The following is a 25,000-nucleotide window of genomic DNA, read 5'->3' as shown; positions in this document are numbered from 1 at the left end:
TCCCCAATAGTCATATTTGGCCAAATTTGTGTCAAAATATGCCTTTTGGGGACCTATGGGACACAGGCATGTCAAGCGGTAATATTAAGGGACAAATGCCTAAGCATGTGTCACATTGTGTTGTCACATCTGCCATGTTCTGCGGTAGGAAAATATACTGTCTGAATTAGTATAGCAATAACGTAAGAGAGACATATTATGTTTCTCTCTATTTCTCATGTTGAAATACAACAGCTATAATAGCGTCTATTACATTATCGGAGTAATAATAACAAGCTACAGGATCTGTTACCGGTAATCTAGCTTTGTAACATGACACAAAATTACTCTCAACAGAGCAAGGTCGTTCTCTTCGTCAAATCAAATCCAATCGATTCCTCCGTCCTCGTGTCTCGTCCTCGCGTCGTCAAGAGGGAGGGGCTAAAGGCCAGTCCACACCAGTGCAACTCCTTGCAACTCCTTACAGCCATTATCGCCGAATGGCACCGGTCTGCAACTGGTCAGTCCAGATCGCCGTAGTGGTCTCTACAGCGGTTTAGTTTCAAGGCGTTGGCATTGGTGTGGACTGACCTTTTAAAGACGTGAGGAAACGATGCAAGTGAAGGACGCAAGGATGGAAAAATTAAGATTTGGAATGGACCCAGAGACAGTGCGTGCATGTGTGTGTGTGTGTGTGAGAGAGAGAGAGAGAGAGAGAGAGAGAGAGAGAGAGAGAGAGAGAGAGAGAGAGCAAAAATGTTGTATGGAAAGAGAAAGCGACAGAAGAGAGAAGGAAAACAAGTGTTATTAATCGTCAGCACAAAGAAAAAAATGTTGATCAAGCATCTGAGAAAAAGAGAGAGCCTGAAACAATGAAAGAAAGACAGAATAATAAAATAATAATATTACATTCTGAGTTCTGCGAAAAAAGGGAGGAAGAGGAATAAAGGAAAAGAGAGAGAAAAAAGAAAAGAGAGAGAGGGAGAATGTGAACCAGCACGGATGACCGCAGGCCTTGTGGTCGCCACGGTAACCGCCGACCACGCTGATGGTTGCCATGTCATCATGTCGGAGTGTTTATTTACACCACACACACAGACACACACACACACACACACACACACACACACACACACACACACACACACACACACACACACGCTTTCTAATTTGCTTTCTACAATCATTCGCTAACCTCTGTTCGTATCAACTAAATGCCTTCGATCTTTTAACATTTGCAAAATAAATCGACCAAAACGTCCTCAAACCGACAAAGTAATGCAATTACGGCGCGTGTGTGTGTGTGTGTGTGTGTGTGTTCACATGCATGCACGCACACACACACAGCCTTGAGGCTAGACATTCCTTGTTGTCCAAGTGGAAAGATTAATACTTGTCCTTCCATGGCTATTTGTCATAAAACCCACACCCATCTCTCTCTAAAATTCTCTCACACACACACAGACACAGACACACACACACACACACACACACACACACACACACACACACACACACACACACACACACACACACACACACACACACACACACACACAGTTATTAAACGTACTCCATTACTGGCAACAAACACTTCCTCATTGAAACCAGTGTAATCAGTGGTGTAATCAATGCATTAATGATTGATTGATGAGTGATATATTGATCCATATTACGATCAATCGACAGACAGACAGACAGACAGACAGACAGATAGATCATGTTGTAGCTGACCAATTGATCATGCAATAAAACAACAAGTGACCAAATGACACACAGCTATTTTGATTGATTACCTGTCCAAGGATGAGTGGTTCCTTGTCATCGATGTCGATCAGGACGTCATCGCGAGGAGTCGGAACCATCTCATCTACATGACACACAGGTGACACACATTACACAGTCATGTGGATTTGTGTACATATATTGTCTGTTGCTCGACACCAGTGGTTTTCAAAGTGGGGTCCTTGAGGGGGTTCCAGGGGGTCCCCATCAAAACCACAGTTTTCTTCTTTTTTTTTACCACTTTAGCCCTATTTTATACTTTAGCCGATCTACAATCTCACAACGTGTCACAATGGGACACGTTGTGGGCGTGTTAATTCTTTTGAAAAGGTGTGAACATTTTGTTTATAATCTTTAACATTTTTAACCCAAATCCTGGCACATAATCTTTTCAAATGAGGGTTCCGTCGCTAAATACATAGGAATGTGGGGGTCCTTGGCAGGAGAATGTTTGAGAATCACTGCTCTACACAGTAACATCCTTAGTGTATAATCAACGCTGTTTCACAAAAAGAAGTTTGACCAAACGTCAACATGTGCCTTGAAGGGGGGTCACAATATGACTTTTGGGGAACACATTATTTACGATTCTGTCCCTATCGGGACATAACTCGGGCGCCGCTGAATCAGCTCAAGCCGACTTTGCAACGGTCGGCACAGCGACTCGCTCGGCGGTGCCTCCCATGGCTCAAGTCCGCTTGAGATGGCGCGGCTCCGTTGTTTTAACAGTTTTGTTGTCGTATCGTCAAAAACGCTGAGAACTGGACTTCCGCATTCGCTATTGCGGAAGTCCCTAAAAGTAAACATGTGCCTTATTTGCCCCCCCTTCGAGGCACATGTTGACGTTTGGTCACTAAGTCACAATATCCCTTTTTGGGAGTGTGACAGTGTTAATAATCATAGATCTGCTGTTTTTACTACTTCTCCGAACCTTTTTCAATCTTGTCCCTGACTAATCCATATTACAGTCTTTTCATGAAATAAAAACTAAACTAAACTAAACTAAACTAGCAAACCCACTTTAAAAATTAATCAAAACGGAAGTGAAATTGCAAACAAAAAAGCCCAAACGAATAAGCATAAAAAACAATGAAAAATACAAAACTATACCTTTCCTCCTTTCTCTCCCTCCCTCAACTCTCTCCTCCTCTCCCTCCCCTCTCTCCTCCTCTCCCTCCTTCTCCTCCTCTCCCTCCCTCTCCTCCTCTCCCTCCCTCACCTACCCTCCCACTCCTCCTCTACCTCACCTCTCTCCTCCTCTCCATCCTGGAGGTGGTCTTGAGGAGTACACCTGTACTCCTCCAGGGAGCGGATGGTACACTGTCCGACCACGGGCTTCCTGCCAAACGGACGGTTGTCGATCACCTTCACCACGATGGGGGGCATGTACAGCTCCTCACGTGGCAGTCGCTATGGAAACAGGACGATGGGGAGGAAGGGAGACAGAGAGGAATGAGGGAGTGAGGGTGAGGGAGAGCGAGGGAGGGGTGGAGAGAGGGAGAGAGAGACTTTGACTTTAATTGAATTATATCACAAACCAGCAGCAAAGCTAACAACCCATAGAAAACAGATAGATAGGGTTAGGATAAAGAAAGACGAGTGAGAAAGTAGGAATAAAAGAGAGATCGTAGAGAGAGACAAACACAATAAACGTGACTACGAAGGGGAAAAAGTAATAAAAGAAAGTTGAGAAGATGAGATGCGAAGAAAGTTCAATCAATTATATTCCTGTCCGTAACCTATATCTATTTTGTTTCCTGCCAGTGCTAGAGGCTAATACGCCTCCTGACTCCCTGAGGCTGATTGGCTATGGCCCATGACTGTCTGATTCTCATTGGTCATGCCTTGTTGACCGTCCAATCAGAGCATAGTTCTTCATTGCTGGCCACTCTCACCCACGAAGGGTGGCAGAACGTGTGCTCCCTTTGACATTTGCTCATTTTTAACAACGATTTTAGGCAGGTCGCGATGCCACGTTTATGACTCCCAGGCGGCCTCTCTACCAACTCAGATGTGGCCGCCCAAATGTCCAGCAGGCAGATTTTGTTAACATGGAAAATGCTTAGAAATTCCAGAATCCAAACATCGACTGACCTCCATGGAATGTGGGAGGCGTCTGTTCTCACAGTCATTGGCAATTAGAAGAATAGGACCACAAAAAAGGTGGTATGAAAGTATGTACTGTATGCACACGGCACGTGTATGTTTTTAACTAGGTTCGGGCCCTCACACCAGAGTCCTGCAACGGGCGGGTTACCCGCGGATACTCGACGGGTGAACAATATACTTTTATAAGTTCACGGGGACGGGCAGTTCTGAACTAAACGCGGGTGGGTAACATTTTATTGTGAAAATCAGAGAGCACTGTTTCCGCCCAAACCACGTCACTTGTGCAACTTAACACAGCACAACGGCATGCAGCACGCCGGTCAGTTATCTTAACACACAAAAACACATTGGACATCCTGTTAAACCTTCAAATTAAAACCATCTGACAATGTAAACAACGACACATGCTTATTGCGTATGTGCGTGCCCGTGCGCGTGGCCCGTTGACAAAACCGTCACGGGGGGCACCAAACCGTGTTCACGCTGCACCCCCCCCTCGCTCCTCCGTACTTCACTTTTCTGAACGAACCTGACCACTGAATGTAACGCTATTGTTGAAGGCTGGTAACGGGTCGGTATACGGATCTGAAAATTGGACCCGTGCAGGACTCTGCCTCACACCCACGTCACACTGTAGATCCCACCAATAATGTCTGAGTCATAGTGTCGGGTGATTTGTCAGAGTACCCGTCGTAACCGTGTGTCAGTGTCCCTTTTGTGCCCATATATGGAGATCCCTGGATATTGATGGCGACAGCCATCTATGACGTATAACTCCATATTTGGGCAAGATTGCAACCGACCTCTTATAGCCGGCCTGGCTCTGAAAGGCGGCGGGCCGATGACATCATCCACGCCCAAATTTGGAGAACACGAGCCTCGTTTGACTCATTGAAAAAGAAAAAGTTCAATATTTCGTAACCCAATCTGACAATGCAGTCGAACAGGAACAGGACCGCTCCGGGCAGCAGTGGTCTGCGGAAGAGAAAGTTCACAACTCAATACAGGGAAAACAGGAAGACCAGCAGGATGACTGATGACGGCGTTATTGACCTGACCGGCGACGACTCTCACATCAAGAGTGAAGAGGGTTACGTTATCATTAGCGATGAGGATGACAGCGATGAACGAAAGAGCAGACGCAGGGTGATGCCTGGAGCCATCTTCTGCCCTGTGTGCATGGACGGTTACTCGGAGATCGCAGACAGCGGTAGGCTGGTGGTTTCTACTCTCTGCGGCCACGTGTTCTGCAGCCAGTGCCTCAGAGATGCGCTGCGTCACTCTAAAAGCTGTCCTAAGTGCCGCAAGACAGTGACGCATCGACAATACCACCCTATATACGTCTGAGCTCTCTCTTTCCTATACCAGTCTACTGGATGTCTGGTCTTTTGTTTATTACAACAATCTCCGCCTGTAAACTTTATAAAGAATGTATTCCTTGATCAGAATATATATTTCTTTCTCCCAAAAAAGTATAAACCATATATATCGTCGCCTATCGAAACCTTGTATCTCCATATTTCAACTCTTTATGTTTTTCGTCTTCGTCTTTTTCCGTCTACTTCGTTGCACATGAGTGCCAAGCAAAAGCAGTGAAAATAGCAGATCTACAAGCTCACAACGTGGCGCGATGTGAAGCGTTGTGAGCCTGTAGATCTGCTATTTTCACTATTTCTGAACATTGTCCTTCCATTTCCCGAAAAAAAAACATTTTTGGACCACCCAACAGCGGCGATATGTGAAACACAATTAGTTATGGCTATGTCAGTCTTGTGGCAATGTGCACAAGACATTTGCCACTGATTGGTACAGTGGTTTGTGAGATTAGACGGGTACCCCTTTCAGAGCCACAGCGTTAAAAAAAAGGAAAAATGTCCTGTTGCCAGAGTTGGGACATTTGTAATGGAAATTGCATCAAAAACCAATCACTCCATCATTTAACCTCACTTGGAATTTGAAATTATTTGACCTCACATTGATTCTACTGTATTGCTTGCCTGTCATTTGCGATTCCATTACGTCTGGGCAAATGTCAGCTGACCTACGCGGAATTTGGGAAGACTTTATACGGTATGTCCAAAAAAAAAAAAAGCTTTTTTGTTCTGCTGCGGCTCTACGTAAAGGTGTAGAAAGTCTAATGGGCAGTGACTGCTTCAGTAAAAATGGAAAATACTCCAGTCAGACGATGACCTCGGTGGAATTCAGAAAGCCTTCCATGGAGTGGGTGGCGTTTGTCACTTGGTCTGGCCTATCTGTCATTTCGAATACGAACGAGGGCTAAAATGAAGTGCATCTGGCTTTCCACGCGTTAATGCCCCCGGCGCATGACCCACGCACGCTGCGTGTCCCGGAGCGAGCCTGCTGTGAAAAATGGAAATTGCGCTCAACGAAGCAACCCAATGAGAGTCTGATTTGACCTCCCTGGAATGTGGCGAGGGTTTCATCGGGGTGCACGCAGAAAACAGTGAGTCTGTGAGTAGTTCCTTGTGGTCTGTTGTGTCTGTCATTTGCAATTCTGGGACGATCCGGAGAGTGACCACATCTGGGCTTCTTTAGACTTCGAGAGAAAGAAGGTTTAGAAGGTCTATTGAGAATTGGAAAACTTGAAAATGGAAAAAAAATGCTATAATCAGATCATCAATTAGCCCCACTGGAATTTGGAAATACTTTCAAGAGGAGGATCACTGTAGTTGGTCTCTTGTGGTCCCTTTCTGTCCATCTGCGATTTATAATGCTATAAGACGTCCTAAAACGGAAGCTTTGTCAACAAACGTATCTCAGCCCACATCTAGAAGTGATCGCAGGAACTGCAATGACGTAAAAACAGAGGGGGAAAAAGAACTGCTGACAAACACCAACGACGGCCTATGATTTGATCTCCCTGGAATTTTGGAAAGGCTTGGATCGCAGTAAAGTCACTCGTCGGTGAGTCTGTCGTTGGCCCGTCACGCTCTGTCCCGTCTGTCAGTAAGAATTGGTTTCTGTGCATCAGTGACCAGCACATATTAGCCAGTGTCTGGGAATGAGTGTGGTGCGAGTGGAGCGATCATAAAAATGGAAAAGGTAGCGGATGACAGTGGACATTTGGAGGAGAGGCAAGCGCGGGGTGAGTCACGCCACAGATCTACTGTGTACACAACAAAGGGTGTAAATAATCTGTGTTTTTGGACCTCTTCGGTCTATGGTGGCTCAGACATAACTTTTCCATGTTCCCTTTTTAACCCATCGAGACCTGAAGCCGATTCTACATGTCTCCTAAATCTCAACAGTATTCTGAAAAACGTATGTTTCTATATCAGTGGTGCTCAATCTTTTTCACGTCAAGGACCCCCAAAATTATATGCATTTGGCCGCGGACCCCCATCAAAATATCTTGTTCCAGGGACCCCCCAGAAGCAAAGATTTGAGTTAAAAATGTTCGCTTTAAAAAATATATCTATTCAAAGATTTGCATACATTTTCAAGATTTTTCAAAAAATAGCAGATCTACAAGCTCGTAGCGCGGCACTCGGTGCCGCGCTACGAGCTTGTATATCTGCTATTTTTGAATAGCCCAAAGTGTAAAATAATGCTTTTTTAGCTCAAATCTAAAAATGGCACAGTTCCAGGTCTTAATGGGTTAAAGGATAAATGCACTGCCTTTATCCAAAGTGCCTTTACAATGTACTTCACATTCACACAAGACACCAACCTGCTCATCTGGTAGCAGTTAGGCGTTGAGTGTTCTTGCTCAAGGACACTTCGACACTCAGCCAGGAGGAACCAGGAACCTCAGCTGCCCCAGCCACTTGAACCCTAGCGTCCCAGTTCTGGGCATGTCATGAATATGCAAGCATTTGGTAAAAAATGGCAGATCTACAACCGCTATTTTATGTGAAGAGATTTGCTGTAGAGGGGGGAAAAAGTGGAGGGTGCCAAGGATAGATCCCTGAGGGACTCCAGTGAACACAGTATATAGGGTTTAAGTGGTTAAAAGTAGCAGTAAAGACAATCGCTTTTAGGCCGCCAATGCTGAACGTCCACAAACTAAGGCAACGAGGCTGCTGGAGCCTCCTAGCTGGAGCCTGCTTGGTAGCTTTAACCCATTAAGACCCGAGGCTGATTCTACAAAATATGTCTTCTAAATCCTAACAGTTCTGGAAGAAAAAGGGGGAAGAAAATCATGTCAAGGACCCCCAAAATGATATGTATTTGGCTGCGGACCCCCATCTCAAAATATGTTCTTCCAGGCACTCCCAGAAACAAAGATTTGAGTTATAATGTTTGCTAACAAAGATTTGAGTTATATAATGTTTGCTAACAAAGATTTGAGTTATATAATGTTTGCTAACAAAGATTTGAGTTGTAATGTTTTGAACCCGCGACACGTTCGCGTCCCGTTCCTGACGACCTTTGCTGTGTGTCTCTCCCTGTTTCCTGTCATTCTCTACTATACTATACTATCAATAAAGGCAGAACAACTCCAAAAAATAATAATATATATTGTTATTTTCAAAGATTTTCACAAATTTTCACGATTTTTCTAAAATAGCAGATCTACAAGCTCATAGCGCGGCACCGAGTGCCGCGCTATGAGCTTGTATATCTGCTATTCTTTTTAATAGCCAACGTACTGTATAAAACAATGGTTAAAGTGGTTACACAGATGCGTTCCCGGTTATAGTGGGTTAAGGGGTCTTGAAGGGGGCTCGATGCTGCCAAACCCACAGAGCAAACTAAAGGGAACAAAACCGTAGGCTGTTTTGGAGCCGTGTCAGGGACCATGCTGGACGTATAATTCCCGGCCCCCCTAAAGGCTGCCACGACAACACAGCCACCACACGTCGCTCTATAGTCGAGAGCTGGTGACAGTCCAGCATTTATTTGACCCCCTCGTGGTTCTCATAAAGGCTTTGTCCGACGCTGAACGCGCAGAAATTATACAGACATTATTAGACAAACTTTGGGTACAAATGAGGGTGGTCCCCCCCCCCTTTCAGACTGTCAAACCGAGACGTTATGGTCTCTCGAGTGACTGTGTGACTGTCTGTTAGTTGGCTTTTTAAAATGGTACAGTATATACGATAATAAACGTGGAACAATCTGAATTATGTGGGCCTTGGGCAGCGTTGCCATGTCCGCTTATTATGAGCGACTTTGGGCTAGTTTTTCTTTAAAGTCGCTTGTAAATATTGGTTGTTGCGAGTTGCGTTTTTTTTGGGCTCGTTTCTTAAAGTGCGACGCGTTGTGAGCTTGTAGATTGGCTATTTTCAAATGGCCAATGTATGTGTTTAAAGGGCGAAGGGCTCGCTTCCTTTGGGCTTGTTTTCATAGACCTGGTTGCTTGTTTCACTCGCAAAACCTGGCTACCCGGGTCTTGGGATAGACATAGAAAAAGCATAGCTCCAATGTGTATCTCAGTCTTCATTGTCAGCCTGTGACATCAATCATGTATGATGTCGGTCTATCTATGACATCAGTCGTCTATGACATAGCTTTCACATATGACTCCAAATTTGGGCAAGGGTTCAGCGTGATCACAGCCCCATCGACTAAAATTATTAAAACAATCATAAAAACGTTAAAAAATAAATAAATAGCGGAGGTATTATGTGGCCTACTGGCAGTGTGCATGTAACGTTTGACAGGCGGATCGGTCCAGCGGTTTGTGAGATTGTGTGTCTGTCTGTAGCTCCAGGACAGTCAGACAGACTGATTCAATTCAATTTTATTATAGTGCCAAATCACAACAAGTTAAGACACTTTACATAATAGAGCAGAGATCCGACAATTTCCCACGCTGAGCAAGCAGACAGACAGCCAGACAGACAGACAGACAGACAGACAGACAGACAGACAGACAGACAGACAAGTGGTTCATTTTACCTCTCGTGCTGTCAGCAGGGCTCTTAGCATGGAATCATTGGTACAGTCAGTCAGTCTGTCTTTCCGTCAGTCCAACACTTTTGGTCTTGCACATAATTATTGAAAACTATACTGGCTGGATTGTCATGGAATTTGCTGTGCACCTTCTGGCTCCCCAGAAGATGGACACTCCTGATTTTGGTGACCCGATGGCCTTTCCTTAATCTAGTACCACCGTGAGGCCAAAATGTCCACTTTCACACACTTTCCTTCCCCAGCAAGACTCAATCTAGAAAACCACTGGCCGGGTTGCCATGTCATTTGCTGTGCAACTTCATGTTCCCCGGAGGAAGAACCCAAACTATTTCAATGACCCCGCGACCTTTCCTCTAGGATGTCTAAAAGCGCCGATCTGACCGATGTGCCCATATATAGGCATACTGTATATGGAGACCCAGTTATCCAGAACCACCGATCCAACCGATATGACCATATATATATATGGGCATGCCTATATAAGGGCATATACTGATGACATCAGGGATCTCCATATACGGGCACAAAAGGGACAAAGACAGACAGACAGACAGACAGACTGTTACAACGGGTAATCTGACAACAGGTATAACGGGTATTGCATAAGCGGGTGGGGCATGCGTTCCCGACTTGCATCGTTCTCCGGTATAGAGCGGTGTCCAACGGACACCGGTCTAGTTTAATCTATTCAAATATCACTTGCAGCGCCATTAAGTCAGCTGGAGGAAAAAAACGTTCTGAGCTGAATATATTTCACATACATTTCCTTACGTTTGTCAAATGGAAACTTGTGGGAGTCGTCAACGTCAACTCACGTGACCCCTGTGACCTTTTGGAGGGCCTGTGACGGGGTAAGACGATGCTAAAATCACACGGCAAACACGGGACGAAATCATCAGCCCGCTGGATTCCACGAAGGAACCTTATTAAAAGGAAAACCCCCACGTGTCACATTCATCCACTCCTTACGGCCGTTACGATGAAAAAAACATAAGACTTTAATATTCTTGACATTAAACAGGCTGTGCCAACGCCGTAGGTTGAGTTTAAAGGGGGAACAAAAAATATGGGGCTGATATTTCCATATTCCATCTCAGACTGTCATATGAAAATACTTAGGCGAGTATTAGAGCTCAATAACGTTGACACTAAACCGTTGGAATAATTGTAAACTGTATTTAAGGAAAATGTGTTCATCTGTGTGATATTTTGTCTTTCCCTTTATGTTGCCATAAGCAAATATATGTTCCTCTAAAGCTTAATATAGCTGACAGGGACGGAGAGAGAGAGAGAGAGAGAGAGAGAGAGAGAGAGAGAGAGAGAGAGAGAGAGAGAGAGAGGGAGACCCACTATTCATAGACCACATTAAGGGGAATAATGTGTGTGTGTGTAATACACAGCATGTCCTTTTAGATTGTCATAAGAAAATACTTTAGAAGTCATGAGCTTATTGATGATGTTAAAGAGGGAGACAGTGTGTATGTTTGTGCGTGCCAATAATAAAGTAAAAGTACAAAGGTACCCAGTGCCAATTGTCTAAGTAATCCTGGGCGCTACACTCCCTCTGCCAGCAACCAAAAAAGAAAAAAAAAAAAGATATTGGTATCAAAATGTACTTAAAGTACCAAAAGCAAAATTACTAAAATGTTTGAAAATAGCAGATCTACAAGCTCACAACGCGTCGCGATGCGACGCGTTGTGAGCTTGTAGATCGGCTATTTTCAAATAGCCTAGGTATAAAATAGGGCTAAAGTGGTTCATGTATGTTTTATAGTGTAATAATGTATATCTGCAAAGTAACTAGTAACTTAAGTTTTCAAATAATTGTAGTGGAGTAAAAGTATAATATTTGCCCCTGAGATGTCGTGGAGTAGAAGTATATATATATATATATATATATATATATATATATATATATATATATATATATATATATATATGGGGTGACAGTAGTACTTTACATTGAACAGATGAGTTTTCTGTGTCAGCAGTGCAGTGAGATCAGACTTGAATCGGATCAGAATGAGATCAGCCTCCATCTGCATGTCATCAGAGCTGACATGTGACATTTTGTTCTCTGAGCGACCAGATTCTAAGAACACATGGGGAACCTTCTCGGAACGTCTCAGAACAGTAGAATACAGTAGTACCACGGCTACTCCCCCCAAAAACCACCAACCACTGTCATCAGTGAGCTTGAGCTGATTAAGACCAAACCACAACAGTACAAGACTCATTAACTCGTTCCAACCGGGAACGCATCTGTGTGACCACTTTAGCCGTTATTTTATACTTCGGGCTGTTCAAAAAACAGCAGATCTACAAGCTCATAGCGCTATGAGCTTGTGGATCTGCTATTTTTGAAAAACCTTGACCATATTTTTTAAAGGGAACATTACTCAAATCTTTGCTTCTGGGGGTCCCTGGAACACAATATTTTGAGATGGGGTCGGCGGCCAAATACATATAATTTGGGTGGTCCTAGACATGAAAAAGTTTCATAACTACTGATATTAAAGCAACATATGTTTTTCAGAAAACTGTTAAGATTTAATAGACATTTGTAGAATCTCCTGAAGCAAAGATTTGAGTTACAAATGTTTGGTTTAAAAATATATATATATTCAAAGATTTGCTCAAATCTTTTAAGATTTTTCAAAAAGAAAAAAGCTGATCTACGAGCTCGTAGCGCGGGGCACCGTGAAGCTTGTATATTATCTGCTATTTTTTTAATAGCCAAAGAAATCTCAAAATGGCACAGATTCTTCCCCCGGTCTAAATGGGTTAAGCATGAAAACACTAGGCCTCTCTGCTGATTACTACCGTCTCTCTGTGTCTCTATGTGTGTGTGTGTGCGCGCGTGTGTGTGCGCGCGCGAGTGCGTGTGTGCGAGTGCGCATGCACGCTTGCGTATCCATTCTGAACTCTTCTACAATAGCAGAGCAAAGTGCCACTTTTCGGCTACGGTTTCTACCTTTCCTCCATGACCGTCCCCTGACCCTCCTGTCCCTCCCTTTAACCCATTAAGACCGGGAACGCATCTGTGTGTCATTGTCAGATTTCTTTAGGCTATTTTAGAAAAATCGGGATATTTTTTTGCAAATCTTTGAATATCATTTATACATTTTTAACTCAAATCTTTGCTTCTGGGGGTCCCTGGAACAAAATATTTTGAGATGGGGGGGGGGGGGGGGGGTCCGCGGACAAATGCATATTTTGGGGGTCCTTGACATGATTTTTTTGGGGAAAACCACTGATATATAGCAACATAAGTTTAAAAACAAAAAAAAATGTTAGGATTTAAAAGACCTTTGTAGAATCCCCAGAAGCAAAGATTTGAGTTAAAATGTTTGCTTTGAAAAAAAATATATATATATTCAAAGATTTGCACACATTTCACGATTTACGAAATAAATAGCAGATCTACAAGCTCGTAGCGCGGCACTCGGTGCCGCGCTATGAGCTTGTAGATCTGCTATTTTTGAATAGCCAAAGAAATCTAAAAATGACACACAGATGCGTTCCCGGTCTTAATGGATTAAAAGCACCCTGTACAAAGGCCAGACCACTAAGCAGTATTAGTGGAACGTTTGGAAGAGATGAGACCAATGGTGCATGGCACAAATCCCATAGAACACTCATACGCACACACACACACACACACACAACTCCTCTATTATATAATAAGTAGCACGTGCGGCGCTTTGCGACGCGTCGCTCGGCGCGTTTCGGTATGCCTGGCGTTGGCCGGGGTCACTGCGTGGGTGAAATAGGCTCTCTCTGGGGTTTTGGGTGTGGTTAAGGTTAGGATGAAAACATCACTCTACAGATCGCAACTAACCGTCTTGGAAAAGAATAATTTCTGGTTCCGACGACTGTCGAAGTGCTTTGAGAGACTCCATACTAAGCAGTGGTGTAAAGTAACTAAGTACATGTACTCAAGTACTGTACTTGAGAAAAGAATTGAGGTATTTTTACTTTACGGGATTATTTCAAATTTTCTACTCCGCTACATCTCAGAGGCAAATATCGTACTTTTACTCCACTACAATTATTTGAAAACTTTAGTTACTATTACTTTGTTCATTTGGATTATTATTATAAAACATATATTAGCCACTTCAGCCATATACATTTCGGCCATTTGAAAACAGCTATTTCTATTTATCTGCTATTTTCAAACAATTGCTATACATGTTATACATTTGAAAACTTGTGATATGGGACAAATATTCTGCATAATGAGTACTTTCTACTTTTGGTACTTTAAGAACACTTGAAATGTTGAATTCCGGACATTTACATTGCAGTACCGACACTTTTACTTAAGTAAAAAAATTGAGTACTTTTCCCACCACTGATACTAAGGCCGACCATCGTTGTTATGTTAGCATTGTAGCGTTCTCCATCACGCACACTGTTGCCGCTCTCACACAGACACTACAGCTACAGCTTTATAGTACCAAATTACCACGCGGCTGCTTAGTCTACAACATGACCTAATTTCCTGAACCCGACGACAAAAGAGCAAAAACAAAAACAAAAGCAGCAGGACAGTCTACTGGTTCTAATCACGGCACAGTTTGACTGGATATTCTGCAAAAATAACAACGTAGATGATTATGTATTTGTATTTATGTAATTTGGTAGAATAGCACAGAGTTTCCCACATCCTTTGTGTGTGCGGTGCATGCGTGCGTGCATGTGTGTTGACTTCATCGTCCATTAAAGGACGTAAATCTCTGGCTTCTTTCAAAACTGGCCTGAAAAAGCATCAGTCAAAAGACTACAAGTGGTGATAGATATTAAATCCCATTGTAATGAGGGGTCATAAACTGCCGCCGTTTCCCCCCTCTCCTCTGTAAACATAGCTATTTGCATTTTTTGATGACATATTCGATGACGTATTAATGTGTTAATATCCTATGCTCTGTTGATCAATTGAATACGTAGGACCACAATGGAAACAATTCCCCAGATCCTTTTAGCCTGGCCTGTTTTACTGTACCACCGTGCTGTTTACATTATTGACTATTGGTTGGTTTGAATTAGGGATGTCCGATTTTATCGGCCGATATTAGCATAAAAATTTATATCGGGAAAATATCGGTATCGGTTTTTGAAAACAAATATTTTTATTTTTTTATTTTTTTGGGCTTTATAAATAAGTTACAGGAGTTCTTACTGTATATGGTGTGTGTGATATGAAATTTGAGCTTACCCTAATCACAATAATCCCCGCATATATCGGTATCGGTTGATATCGGTATCGGTAATTAAGAGTTGGACAATATCGGTATATCGGTTATCGGTAAAAAAGCCAATATCGGACAACCCTAGTTTGAATGCTTGATCGTGAGTGGTCAATCGCTGAATTCAGCGGTGTGTTGTTTCTGGATAATGACCGATGAGCTCAATAACAGACCGCTGTCTAATCAAAGACTCAGAGCACCTGCTCATATCAACTGTAGTATCCAACATGACAGCCATGGCAACAAACACACCATGTCATTTACAACTAAACGTTGCTCTCAAGAATGTTTTTGAAAACATTTGAAGTGAGAAATAGACGATGCAATAACCGAAAAGTGATTCTATTTCATCCACTACACTTTCTTGTTTACCGTGGCGGCCGTAGCACAACAACGGCAACAACGGCAAGAATACCAAAACGTTCGCCCCAAAACACAGTCGCCCCGGGGCAAATCCGGCGGTATTATAGGCAAATCTCCGCCCATCCCAACACTTATGGAACACTTCCATGCCGTAAGCAAGGAAATACTTTGTTTTGTTGTTACTTTTGGGTCAATTTATTTATTTATTTATTAAGTGACCGTGTAATAAGCGGGTTATTATCCACCTCCGCTCCGCGTCGGTGGATAATCACCCTGTCAGGATTTATTTTGCAATAGTGAACACCTACCCTTACATTATCCCTTGCATATAAAGCATTCAATCAACCAAAAGACTCATGCAGGAGTGTGTTTCCTTGGAGCTCTCACCACATCGATGAGGTACGTGTTGACGTCGAAGTTGGGCTTCTTCTTCATGCTGCGTATGACGCAGCTCTGCACCATGCTGCCTCCGCACTCCACCTGCAGGCTGGGGGAGGTAACGCTGGCCAGCTGGAAACTCTTCAAGTTGCGAACGCCCCAGCACAGCACCTGGAGAGAGAGGGAGACAACGTAGAGGATTAGCTCTACCCAATGCCCATTATGTGCTATAGCAGCTGAAGCAGTCTGATAGGCAGTGGTGGAAAGTAACTAAATACTGTACATTTACTCAAGTACTGTACTTAAACCTGAGGTACTTCTACTTTACCTGAGTAAAACATTTTTAAACATTATGCTTCAACAGCACTGCATCTCAGATGCAAATATTGTACTTTTCACTAGAATTATTTGACAACTTTAGTTACTAGTTGCTTTGCAGGTTTTGATTATTAATACAAAACATACATTAAAGGGATAGTTCACAGAAAATTACACACCCCATGAAGCCTTGAATTCATGGATGTTTTTTAGTTTTTGTCGCATTCCTAAGCCAATGATTTGATGCCATCAAAATATTGGCTTATGAATGCGACAAAAAAAATCTCCATGAATTAAAGTCTCTATGGGGTGTGTAATCGATAGAAAAAAAGTCATTTTGGGGGTGAACTATACCATTAAGTGACCAATCATGATGTATTATTATAGATTAAGCTATCCAGGAGCACATACAGTGATTCAAATCGGCCTAACCTTTACCAGCTGCAACGTTGACAAACACAATAATATGAAGGGCCATTCTGCAAAATAAGTACATTTACTTTGGATCTGCAGGTATATTTTGATGCCAATACGTGTGTACTTTCACTTAACTGACATTTTGAATGCAGGACTTTTTATGCATAACAGAGTACTTCTTCATTGCGGTACAAGTGAAAGCACAGTACCTCTATAGCTGTTCTCTGCAGCACGGGTTTGATTCCCTGTGGGACCATGTAGATGTTGGGTTCTCTCTGTGGGGGCGGGTACGGGAGGTCAGAGTCGTCCGGCTGCCAATGGGAACACAGGACAGAGACATATTAATGACACTTCCACTCTGATCCTATTAGCCTCTTCTGTGTCAGGGTCAAAATCATTTTCAAGTGGGCCCACTTGCAATACTCTCACACATACAGTAGACATATAAAGGTAGATGCCTCCTCCAACTCTGGGGCGTCTGTATCTGCGGGCGCCATTTTTTGGGAAGGCAAACTGCCTATCAAAGTGACTACTGGCCAATCACAGCACGTCTTTTCCGGGCCTTGGCAGAATCTAACAAACACAACAGGATATTCTTTATACAACTAGATTCTGACAAGTCCCGGAAAAGACGCGCTGTGATTGGCCAGTAGTCACTTTGAGTGGCAGCGTGCCTTCCCGAATATGGCAGCCGCAGATAGAGGTCTCTCCAATGCTGTTTTGACAAAACAATGACAGGTACCTTAATAACTCAGGTTGTTAAAGCTGCAATCCGGAACGTTTCGTCGTGAATACGATTTTATTTTGACCAATCTGTATGCAGAATATGTTCTGAATTAGAATAAATCTAATTCAACGAGCACCATCTACAGTGCTCTCTCTGCTCTTCCATCGAGGAATTTAGACCCTGTGCTAAGGTAGGAACAGAGGTATTGCCTGAAGCTCAAAGTGCAATATTTCCATGGCTCAAGCTAAAGGTATTCCATCTTAGCTCAGCAGAACACATTTTGTCCGTTGTGCAGAGACCTGGGTTCAAATCCCGAAGAGGTTGTTGTTTAAATCATACAGATTGCAGCTTTAAACCTCAGTCACTAACTACAATTAGTTTAAGCTAAATTACTGTCTCTTTAAGAACCATTATTGAATACACATCGAAAGCGATTTTTACAATGTGTAACAAGACACTGTATAACACACGCACATCAAAAGAAACCTTACATCAACTGAACAATGCATTCAGTAAGTTAAAGACCTTAAATGTTAAATAGCGTTTGAGAAAATTAGAACAATATGACACGTCAAAAAAGGATCTGCAAGGATTTAAAGCAGGGAAAAGAAGATATATAGATGAACAAGAGAAGGACAAAAACGGGGGAATGATGACAGAGATGTCTTTTTCATGTAATTACTGAATTAGGTTTGTGATGGTACTGTAAACTATAAAGATGGGTTTCTCAAAGTGGGTGCCGTGACGCAAGTCCAGGGGTGCCGCAGTATACTTTGATAGAATTTGGAATTTATCAATATCTCTTCAGTTTAACCACCTTTATACTAAGTAAAACAGACCTGAATTGCACTGCACTTGGTGCGTTCTTTTTCAATCTACACCAAATCTCTTTGCCAAAAATAGCAGATTTACAAGCTTTTTTTTGTTTTGTTTGTAGATCGGCTATTTTTGGTGATTGCAGGGGTTTAAGTGGTTAAAAGTCAAATATAAAGTTATTTTCAATCTGTCCTAATGGAAACAGATATAAGTTTTTATCGTGACGTACCGGATCTTAGGGATCTTGCTGTGGATGAAAACGTTATTTACAGGGGTGACCTGAGCCAAAAAGTTTTTTTTTGTGCGTGTGCATGTGCGTGTGTGTTGTGCGTGCAAGACTGAATGGGTGCATGTGATGTGCAGGTAGATGTGCGATGGTACGTGTGTACACGCGTGTGTACATGCGTGAGTGCATGCGTGCGTGCGCTCTGCTAGGGCATGCATGGTGTCTGTTTGGGATCATGGATCGGGTATGCTCATTTTTCCACAGACACCTCCTCCCCAAAGATCCCTGTGATCTCTCTCTCTCTCTCTCTCTCTCACACACACACACACACACACACACACACACACACACACACACACACACACACACACACACACACACACACACACACACACACACACACACACACACACACAGCTCCAAAAAGCCAAAAAGATGAGAGTTTTCCTACAAGCTAATTTATGAATCCATGTCTAAATGTCTGTGTGTATGTGTGTGTGTGTCTGTGTGTGTATGTGTGTGTGTGTGTGTGTGTGTGTGTGTGTGTGTGTGTGTGTGTGTGTGTGCGTGCGTGCGTGCGTGCGTGCGTGCGTGCGTGCGTGCGTGCGTGCGTGCGTGCGTGCGTGCGTGCGTGTGTGCGTGCGTGTGTGCGCGCGCGTGCGCAGGGGTGCATGCATGTGGTTAAAGGGTGACTTTTCGTCCAACATACTGGGGAACATCAAGACTAAGCCGGATAGTGGGCGACACAGACCGAGCGAGTGAGAATGAAGGATTAATTTGATGAATGGACGTGTGGAAGGAAGGATAGAAGGAGAGATGGATGGATGAATGTTCCTCACTATATCACAGTACCGAAGACATGTTATTTCTGTGACTCATACACAGATACATTTGAAGGCATTATTACCAAACCACTCAGAGAGAATCACGGTAAACCGAGCCGCATAAATCTGCATCTGTGACAGTTTTAAATGTCCCATGATGCAGCTGTGTTGTTTTTTCTACTTCCTGAACTTTGTTGCCGGGCGGACAATATTAGCCAAAACCTCTGGTTCACTGGTTGGAAGCATCTGTTTCCTGGCAAAGTATAGTGCATCGACTGTGTTCTTTACGTTATTGGATAACGGGAATGACGAGAAAAAAAACAAAGTCATACATCTACAACCATGTGACAGGCCTGGAAGTCTTTTTTAAACCTCTCTCTTTAACGGTCCCGTGAAATCAAATTAGAATTAGTCATATCCTGGAAAAGGATAAAAAAAAGAAGGTGATGACTCATCCTGCACATGGGTCTGTATACCAATTTAACATCTAATTAGATCATTTTATTGATTTAATTTTTTTGATGTCCCTTCCCCATTTCTATCAATTCTGCCAGTGGAGCCCTTTCACAGCGGCAAATTTGACAGGTAAGCACAACTGAAGGTAAGTAATATCGTTAATCGTAGATGAGTTTCATTTAGGCGATTATGTGTGTCATCATGATGTTAAGTGTTTACTGTAGGAACTGGCCATGCTGGCACACACACACACACCAACACCATCACGCACATACAGCTATGTTGGCCACCCCATCGTCCCTATTCTGGGGGGAACATAAGCCAAACATAGCAGATCTACAAAAAGAGGGTAAGTACAGTTGCAACTCGGGGTCCTTTTTCCTAAGTATAGAGGGTTTAAGTGGTTAAACGTCATTCAATGTCCATGACAAGTACCGCCTAGCTTCCTATTTTCGAGGAAATACTTACAAATGTGTACACTGCACTGCTAGCCATTTCATGCGGGCCTTTAATTTCCCGATATTGCTGCTGAATATTGACCAAACAACGGTATTGCATCGTGTGACTGAGACAAGGAACTGCTTATGTGTGTGAGTGCATGACTGCATGCATGACTGCGTGTGTGTGTGTGTGTGTGTGTGTGTGTGTGTGTGTGTGTGTGTGTGTGTGTGTGTGTGTGCGTGTGCGTGTGCGTGTGCGCAGTGGCGGCCTTTCCTATGTTTCACCCGTTTCAATTGAAACGGGCCCCCAACCTCAGGGGGCCCCCCCAAAAAAATAAAAATAAAATATATATATATATATATATATATATATTTTTTTTTTTATATATATTTTTTTACTCGCATCCCAGTCCGGGGCCCGCCTGTGGCTGGCCGACGTCCAAGAATTTCATACAAGAAGATGATGTAGATCTGATTGAATCAGGGCTCAGCTCAAGTGAATCATGTGAGTGAGTTGTTTTAGCTGTCTGTCCATGGTGGAAGTGCAGATAGCCTAATTCATTTAGTTCGAAAATGCATCATTATGGATTGTGGAAGCAAACCAACTTCAGTCCACAAATTCTTTTTTAATTTAAAAAAAAAAAAAAAAAAAAAAAAAAAATGTTTTTTTTTTTTTTTTTTTTGGGGGGGGTGCATATGGGGCCCCCATATGAGCTCTTGAAACGGGCCCCCAGATCATTAAGGCCGCCCCTGCGTGTGCGTGTGCGTGTGCGTGTGCGTGTGTGTGTGTGTGTGTGGCACATGCACATGTATGAGTACCCATTGCTGGTTCTCTGACAGGAATCCTGTCAGCAGCAGCTGAGGAAGCCAAGAAGATAAACCAGAGAGGAAAGAGATGGAAAAATTACAAAGAGCAAAGCGAGGAAGACAGGGCACAGCATCATCAAAAGGTGCATTTCAATCCATCCACAGTATAGAGACAAGAGCTGGTGTTAAAAATCAAAGACCTTACCTCGTCCACAATGTGTGTGGTGGACATCACATCTCCCTATATGACACACACGCATACACGCACACACACACACACACACACACACACACACACACACACACACACACACACACACACACAGACAGATGAGAGAGTTCATATAAGCAGTAAAGGGATTGCCCGGCTCTGAATGTCTAGTAGTGACTATCAAACAACGTCAATGTTGTGATTCAGGGGTCTGGTGTTGCTGTCCTCCAGTGTGTCTTGCTGGTTGGATTTTTTTGGAACGTTATGATGGAAGTAAACAGTGCAAGACACTGTTTTTTAGCAGCGGTAACGTTAGTGGATAGTGATGTTGAAGTGATTTGGAAAGACTCCCAGGCCAGGAGTAAATAAGTGAAACGAAATGGAAATCCAGGTTTGGTGTCTATACAGGCTATTATAATAACCCACAGGCAACTGAAATAGGAACCTAATCTTGGAGTTCAGTGTTACGCCATGTTCAGTGTCTTATCGAAATTCTGTGACTGGCTTGTGATTGGTGGAGGGGATGAACTAATCGTCAAGGACTCTCTCTCCTCGGCAACGGTCCTCTCAGAAAGACGGCTGTAACGGGAACACTTTCAGACTACCGGTAAATAAAGGGATACACAGTGGTGTAAAGTAACTAAGTACATTTACTCAAGTACTGTACTTAGCACAATTTTGAGGTATCTTTTACTTTACTTGAGTATTTCCAATTTCCAATACTTTAACTTCTACTCCATACATCTCAGATCCAAATATTGTACTTTTACCCCACTACATGTATTTGAAAACTTTAGTTACTAGTTACATTGTAGATTATTATAACAAAACATACATTAACCACTTCAGTCCTATATACATTTCGGCCATTTGAAAATAGCAGATCTACAAGCTCACAATGCGTCGCATCGCGACGCATTGTGAGCTTGTAGATCGGCTATTTTCAAAAGATTCGTATACATTTGAAAACTTGAAATGGGACATTCTGCATAATGAGTACTTTTACTTTTGTTACTTTAAGTACATTTTGATGCCACTTGTACTTTTACTCAAGCACATTTTGAATTCCGGACTCTTATACTTGTAACAGAGTATTCTTATATCGCAGCATTGATGCTATTACATAAAACATTGGAGTACTTTTTCCACCAGAGAGAAAGGACAGGTACTGTAGACACAGAGCGAAACGAGGGATGTTATCAAGACAGAAAGAAAAGAGTGGAAAACTGACCTCTTGACCTGGGATGTGATGGATTGCTGGCTGCAGGGATTATAGATAATGGAGGGAGAGACAGAGAATGGATAAGAGCTTCATATGAAAAGATTCATGGGTCTATACGTCTCTATACGTGACCATGCGCAAACGTTTAGCCATGGCGAGCGCCGTGTGGAGCACCTTGTCTCTGCGGATCAGCTGGAAGGCGGCCAGCAGCTCTCCGGCGTTCTTGCTCCCGAAGCGAATGGGGAACCAGGCCAGGCGGGGGGAGGCGGAGGTGGACGGATGACACACGCAGCGACCCATGAACTCGTCTGCGTTCTGAAATACGCGCACGGATCACACACGTGCACGCACGCACGCACACACAAGCACGCGCACACACATAAGCGCGCGTGCACGCACGCACGCACACACAGATGCACGCGCGCGCGCGCACACACACACACACACACACACACACACACACACACACGCACACGCACGCACACACACGCACGCACACACACACACACACACACACACACACACACACACACACACAGATAGGTGACAAATGATTAACCACTTACTTAACCCATTAAGACGTCTTCTAAATCCTAGCCTATAATCCAGTTTTCTGAAAAACGTACAGTATGTTGATATACAAGGTTTTCATGTCAAGGACCCCCAAAATGATATGCATTTGGCTGCGGACCCCCATCTGAAATTATTTTGAAGCAAAAACTTCACAATAAAGAAATAAAGAGCAGATCTACAAGCTTGCACTTGTTGGAACCAAATGGACCCGTCACAAGTCCATTTGGTTCCATTCGTACAAATGGAACTCAAGTCCCTGTACCTCACTTTGAGAACCACTACAATAATATGTATGCAATACAGCATGTATGATTGAATTTTTGTTCATCTTTCAAAAATTATAATGAAGGCCAAAATGATATATATTAATTTAAAATATAGGCATCGTTTACCCATTAAGACCTGAAGCCCATTCAAAGAATGTCTTCTGTCAGTGGTTCTCAATCTTTTTCATGTCAAGGACCCCCAAAATTATATGTATTTGGCCGTGGACCCCCATCTCAAAATATGTTGTTCCAGGGACCCCCCAGAAGCAAATATTTGAGTTAAAATGTTTCGCTTAAAAAGATATATATATATATTGATACATTTTGCTAAAATGTTAAAATAAATTCTAAAATAGCCAAAGTATAACATAACGGTTAAAGTGGTTACACAGATGAGTTCCCGGTTCGAATGGGTGAAAGGGAACCGTTAAGCACACACACACAGAGACCCCTCTCTCTCTGGACACTCACGTAAGTATCGGAGTCGTACAGCTCCACCAGGACGTTGGGGGGGTTGGCCATGATGACCTCCGGGTCCCCGAAGATCTCCACCTCGTAGAAGATCAGCGTCTGGTCCCAGATGGGGTTCAGAGAGTTACGCACCGTCACCGTCTTCTGGGACTGATGGAGGAACGACACGATGGCATAGGAATCTACACACACACACAGAGAGAGAGAGAGAGAGAGAGAGAGAGAGAGAGAGAGAGAGAGATATGAAACTTCTCTTCTTACTCTTGCCCCCTGATTGCACTTTTTTGATATGACTCAATGTTTTTAAGTTTTCAATTTGACACAAAAAAATCACACCCTGTGTGAAGGTAGCGGCGCCTTTGATACATTATGTCATCGATATGTGTTTATAATGTGTTTATAGCCACGTGTCACGTGAAGCTTGACCAATCACTTTGTTGACGGGTCTGACCAATCACTTTGTTGACGGGTCTGACCAATCAGAACGTTGACGGGTCTGACCAATCAGAGCGTTGACGGTGAACACGGACAAAGTCAGGTATAGAGCAGGATCCGCTCTATACCTAAAGGTTGACCAATCACTTTGTTGACGGGTCTGACCAATCAGAACGTTGACGGGTCTGACCAATCAGAACGTTGACGGTGAACACCGACAAAGTCAGGTATAGAGCAGGATCCGCTCTATACCTAAAGGTATAGAGCGGCTAGCGCCGCTAAAAAGTAGAAGATAAACAAAAACACATTTTAAACACGAGAAGCAGACATACAAATAGACAACAAATGAAACAAACAACAAAAATACAATACAATACAATAAATACAATAAAATAACGCAATGCAAGCAATTTGAGATTTGTGAAAAGGTATAGTTGTTACAAATAAAATGATGTGAGTGAGGATAAATATGGCTCAGAACATTGTTTAACCTCTTAAACCAGTGGTTCTCAAACTTTTTCGTGTCAAGGACTCCCAAAATGATATGTATTTTGCAGATATACAAGCTCATAGAGTGGCACTCGGTGCCGTGCTATGAGCTTGTATATCTGCTATTTTTGAATAGCCAAAGCATAAACAAAGGTTAAAGTGGTTAAAATGATCGTGACGCTATATTAACAAATTTAGCTGGGGACCCCCTGGAACACCTTCAAGGACCCCTGGGGGTCCCCGGACCCCACTATGAGAACAATGTCTTAAACCCTAATACGTCAAAGAGGCATCTCTCACGTTGTGTGATATGTCGTGAGCTTGAAGATCTGCTATTTTCGCAGAATGTTTGCCTATTATGACACGTCCAGAACAGGGACGCTATGGGCTAGGGTTGCCAAAACTACCTGACATTTCCAAGTAAAAATAAGGGATACCGAGAAAAAAGTCACGTATGCAGAGTTTTTTGTATAATTATATTGTGATTACGCATCCCATTGATGTGTGTGTTTGATTCTAAACTTTACTCCTGTGCGTCGTCTCCCACCTTTGTCAT

At 43.0% G+C, this 25,000-nt stretch overlaps 1 protein-coding gene across 1 annotated transcript in view; it reads right to left on the bottom strand.

The window, feature by feature from the left end:
- dysf (dysferlin, limb girdle muscular dystrophy 2B (autosomal recessive)) overlaps positions 1 to 25,000 on the bottom strand; it is a 155,531-nt gene that overhangs the window by 51,657 nt on the left and 78,874 nt on the right. Inside the window, 9 exon segments of the mRNA XM_084043388.1 lie at positions 1,776 to 1,849; positions 3,012 to 3,174; positions 15,756 to 15,917; positions 16,691 to 16,792; positions 20,790 to 20,828; positions 20,983 to 21,018; positions 22,220 to 22,249; positions 22,385 to 22,525; positions 23,521 to 23,702. Coding sequence (XP_083899514.1) covers positions 1,776 to 1,849; positions 3,012 to 3,174; positions 15,756 to 15,917; positions 16,691 to 16,792; positions 20,790 to 20,828; positions 20,983 to 21,018; positions 22,220 to 22,249; positions 22,385 to 22,525; positions 23,521 to 23,702 — 929 coding nt within the window.

The sequence above is a fragment of the Gymnoscopelus microlampas genome, assembly GCF_963454915.1.
Source record: "Gymnoscopelus microlampas genome assembly, chromosome: 19".
NCBI lineage: Eukaryota > Metazoa > Chordata > Actinopteri > Myctophiformes > Myctophidae > Gymnoscopelus > Gymnoscopelus microlampas.
This window is presented reverse-complemented; position numbering and strand designations above follow the sequence as displayed.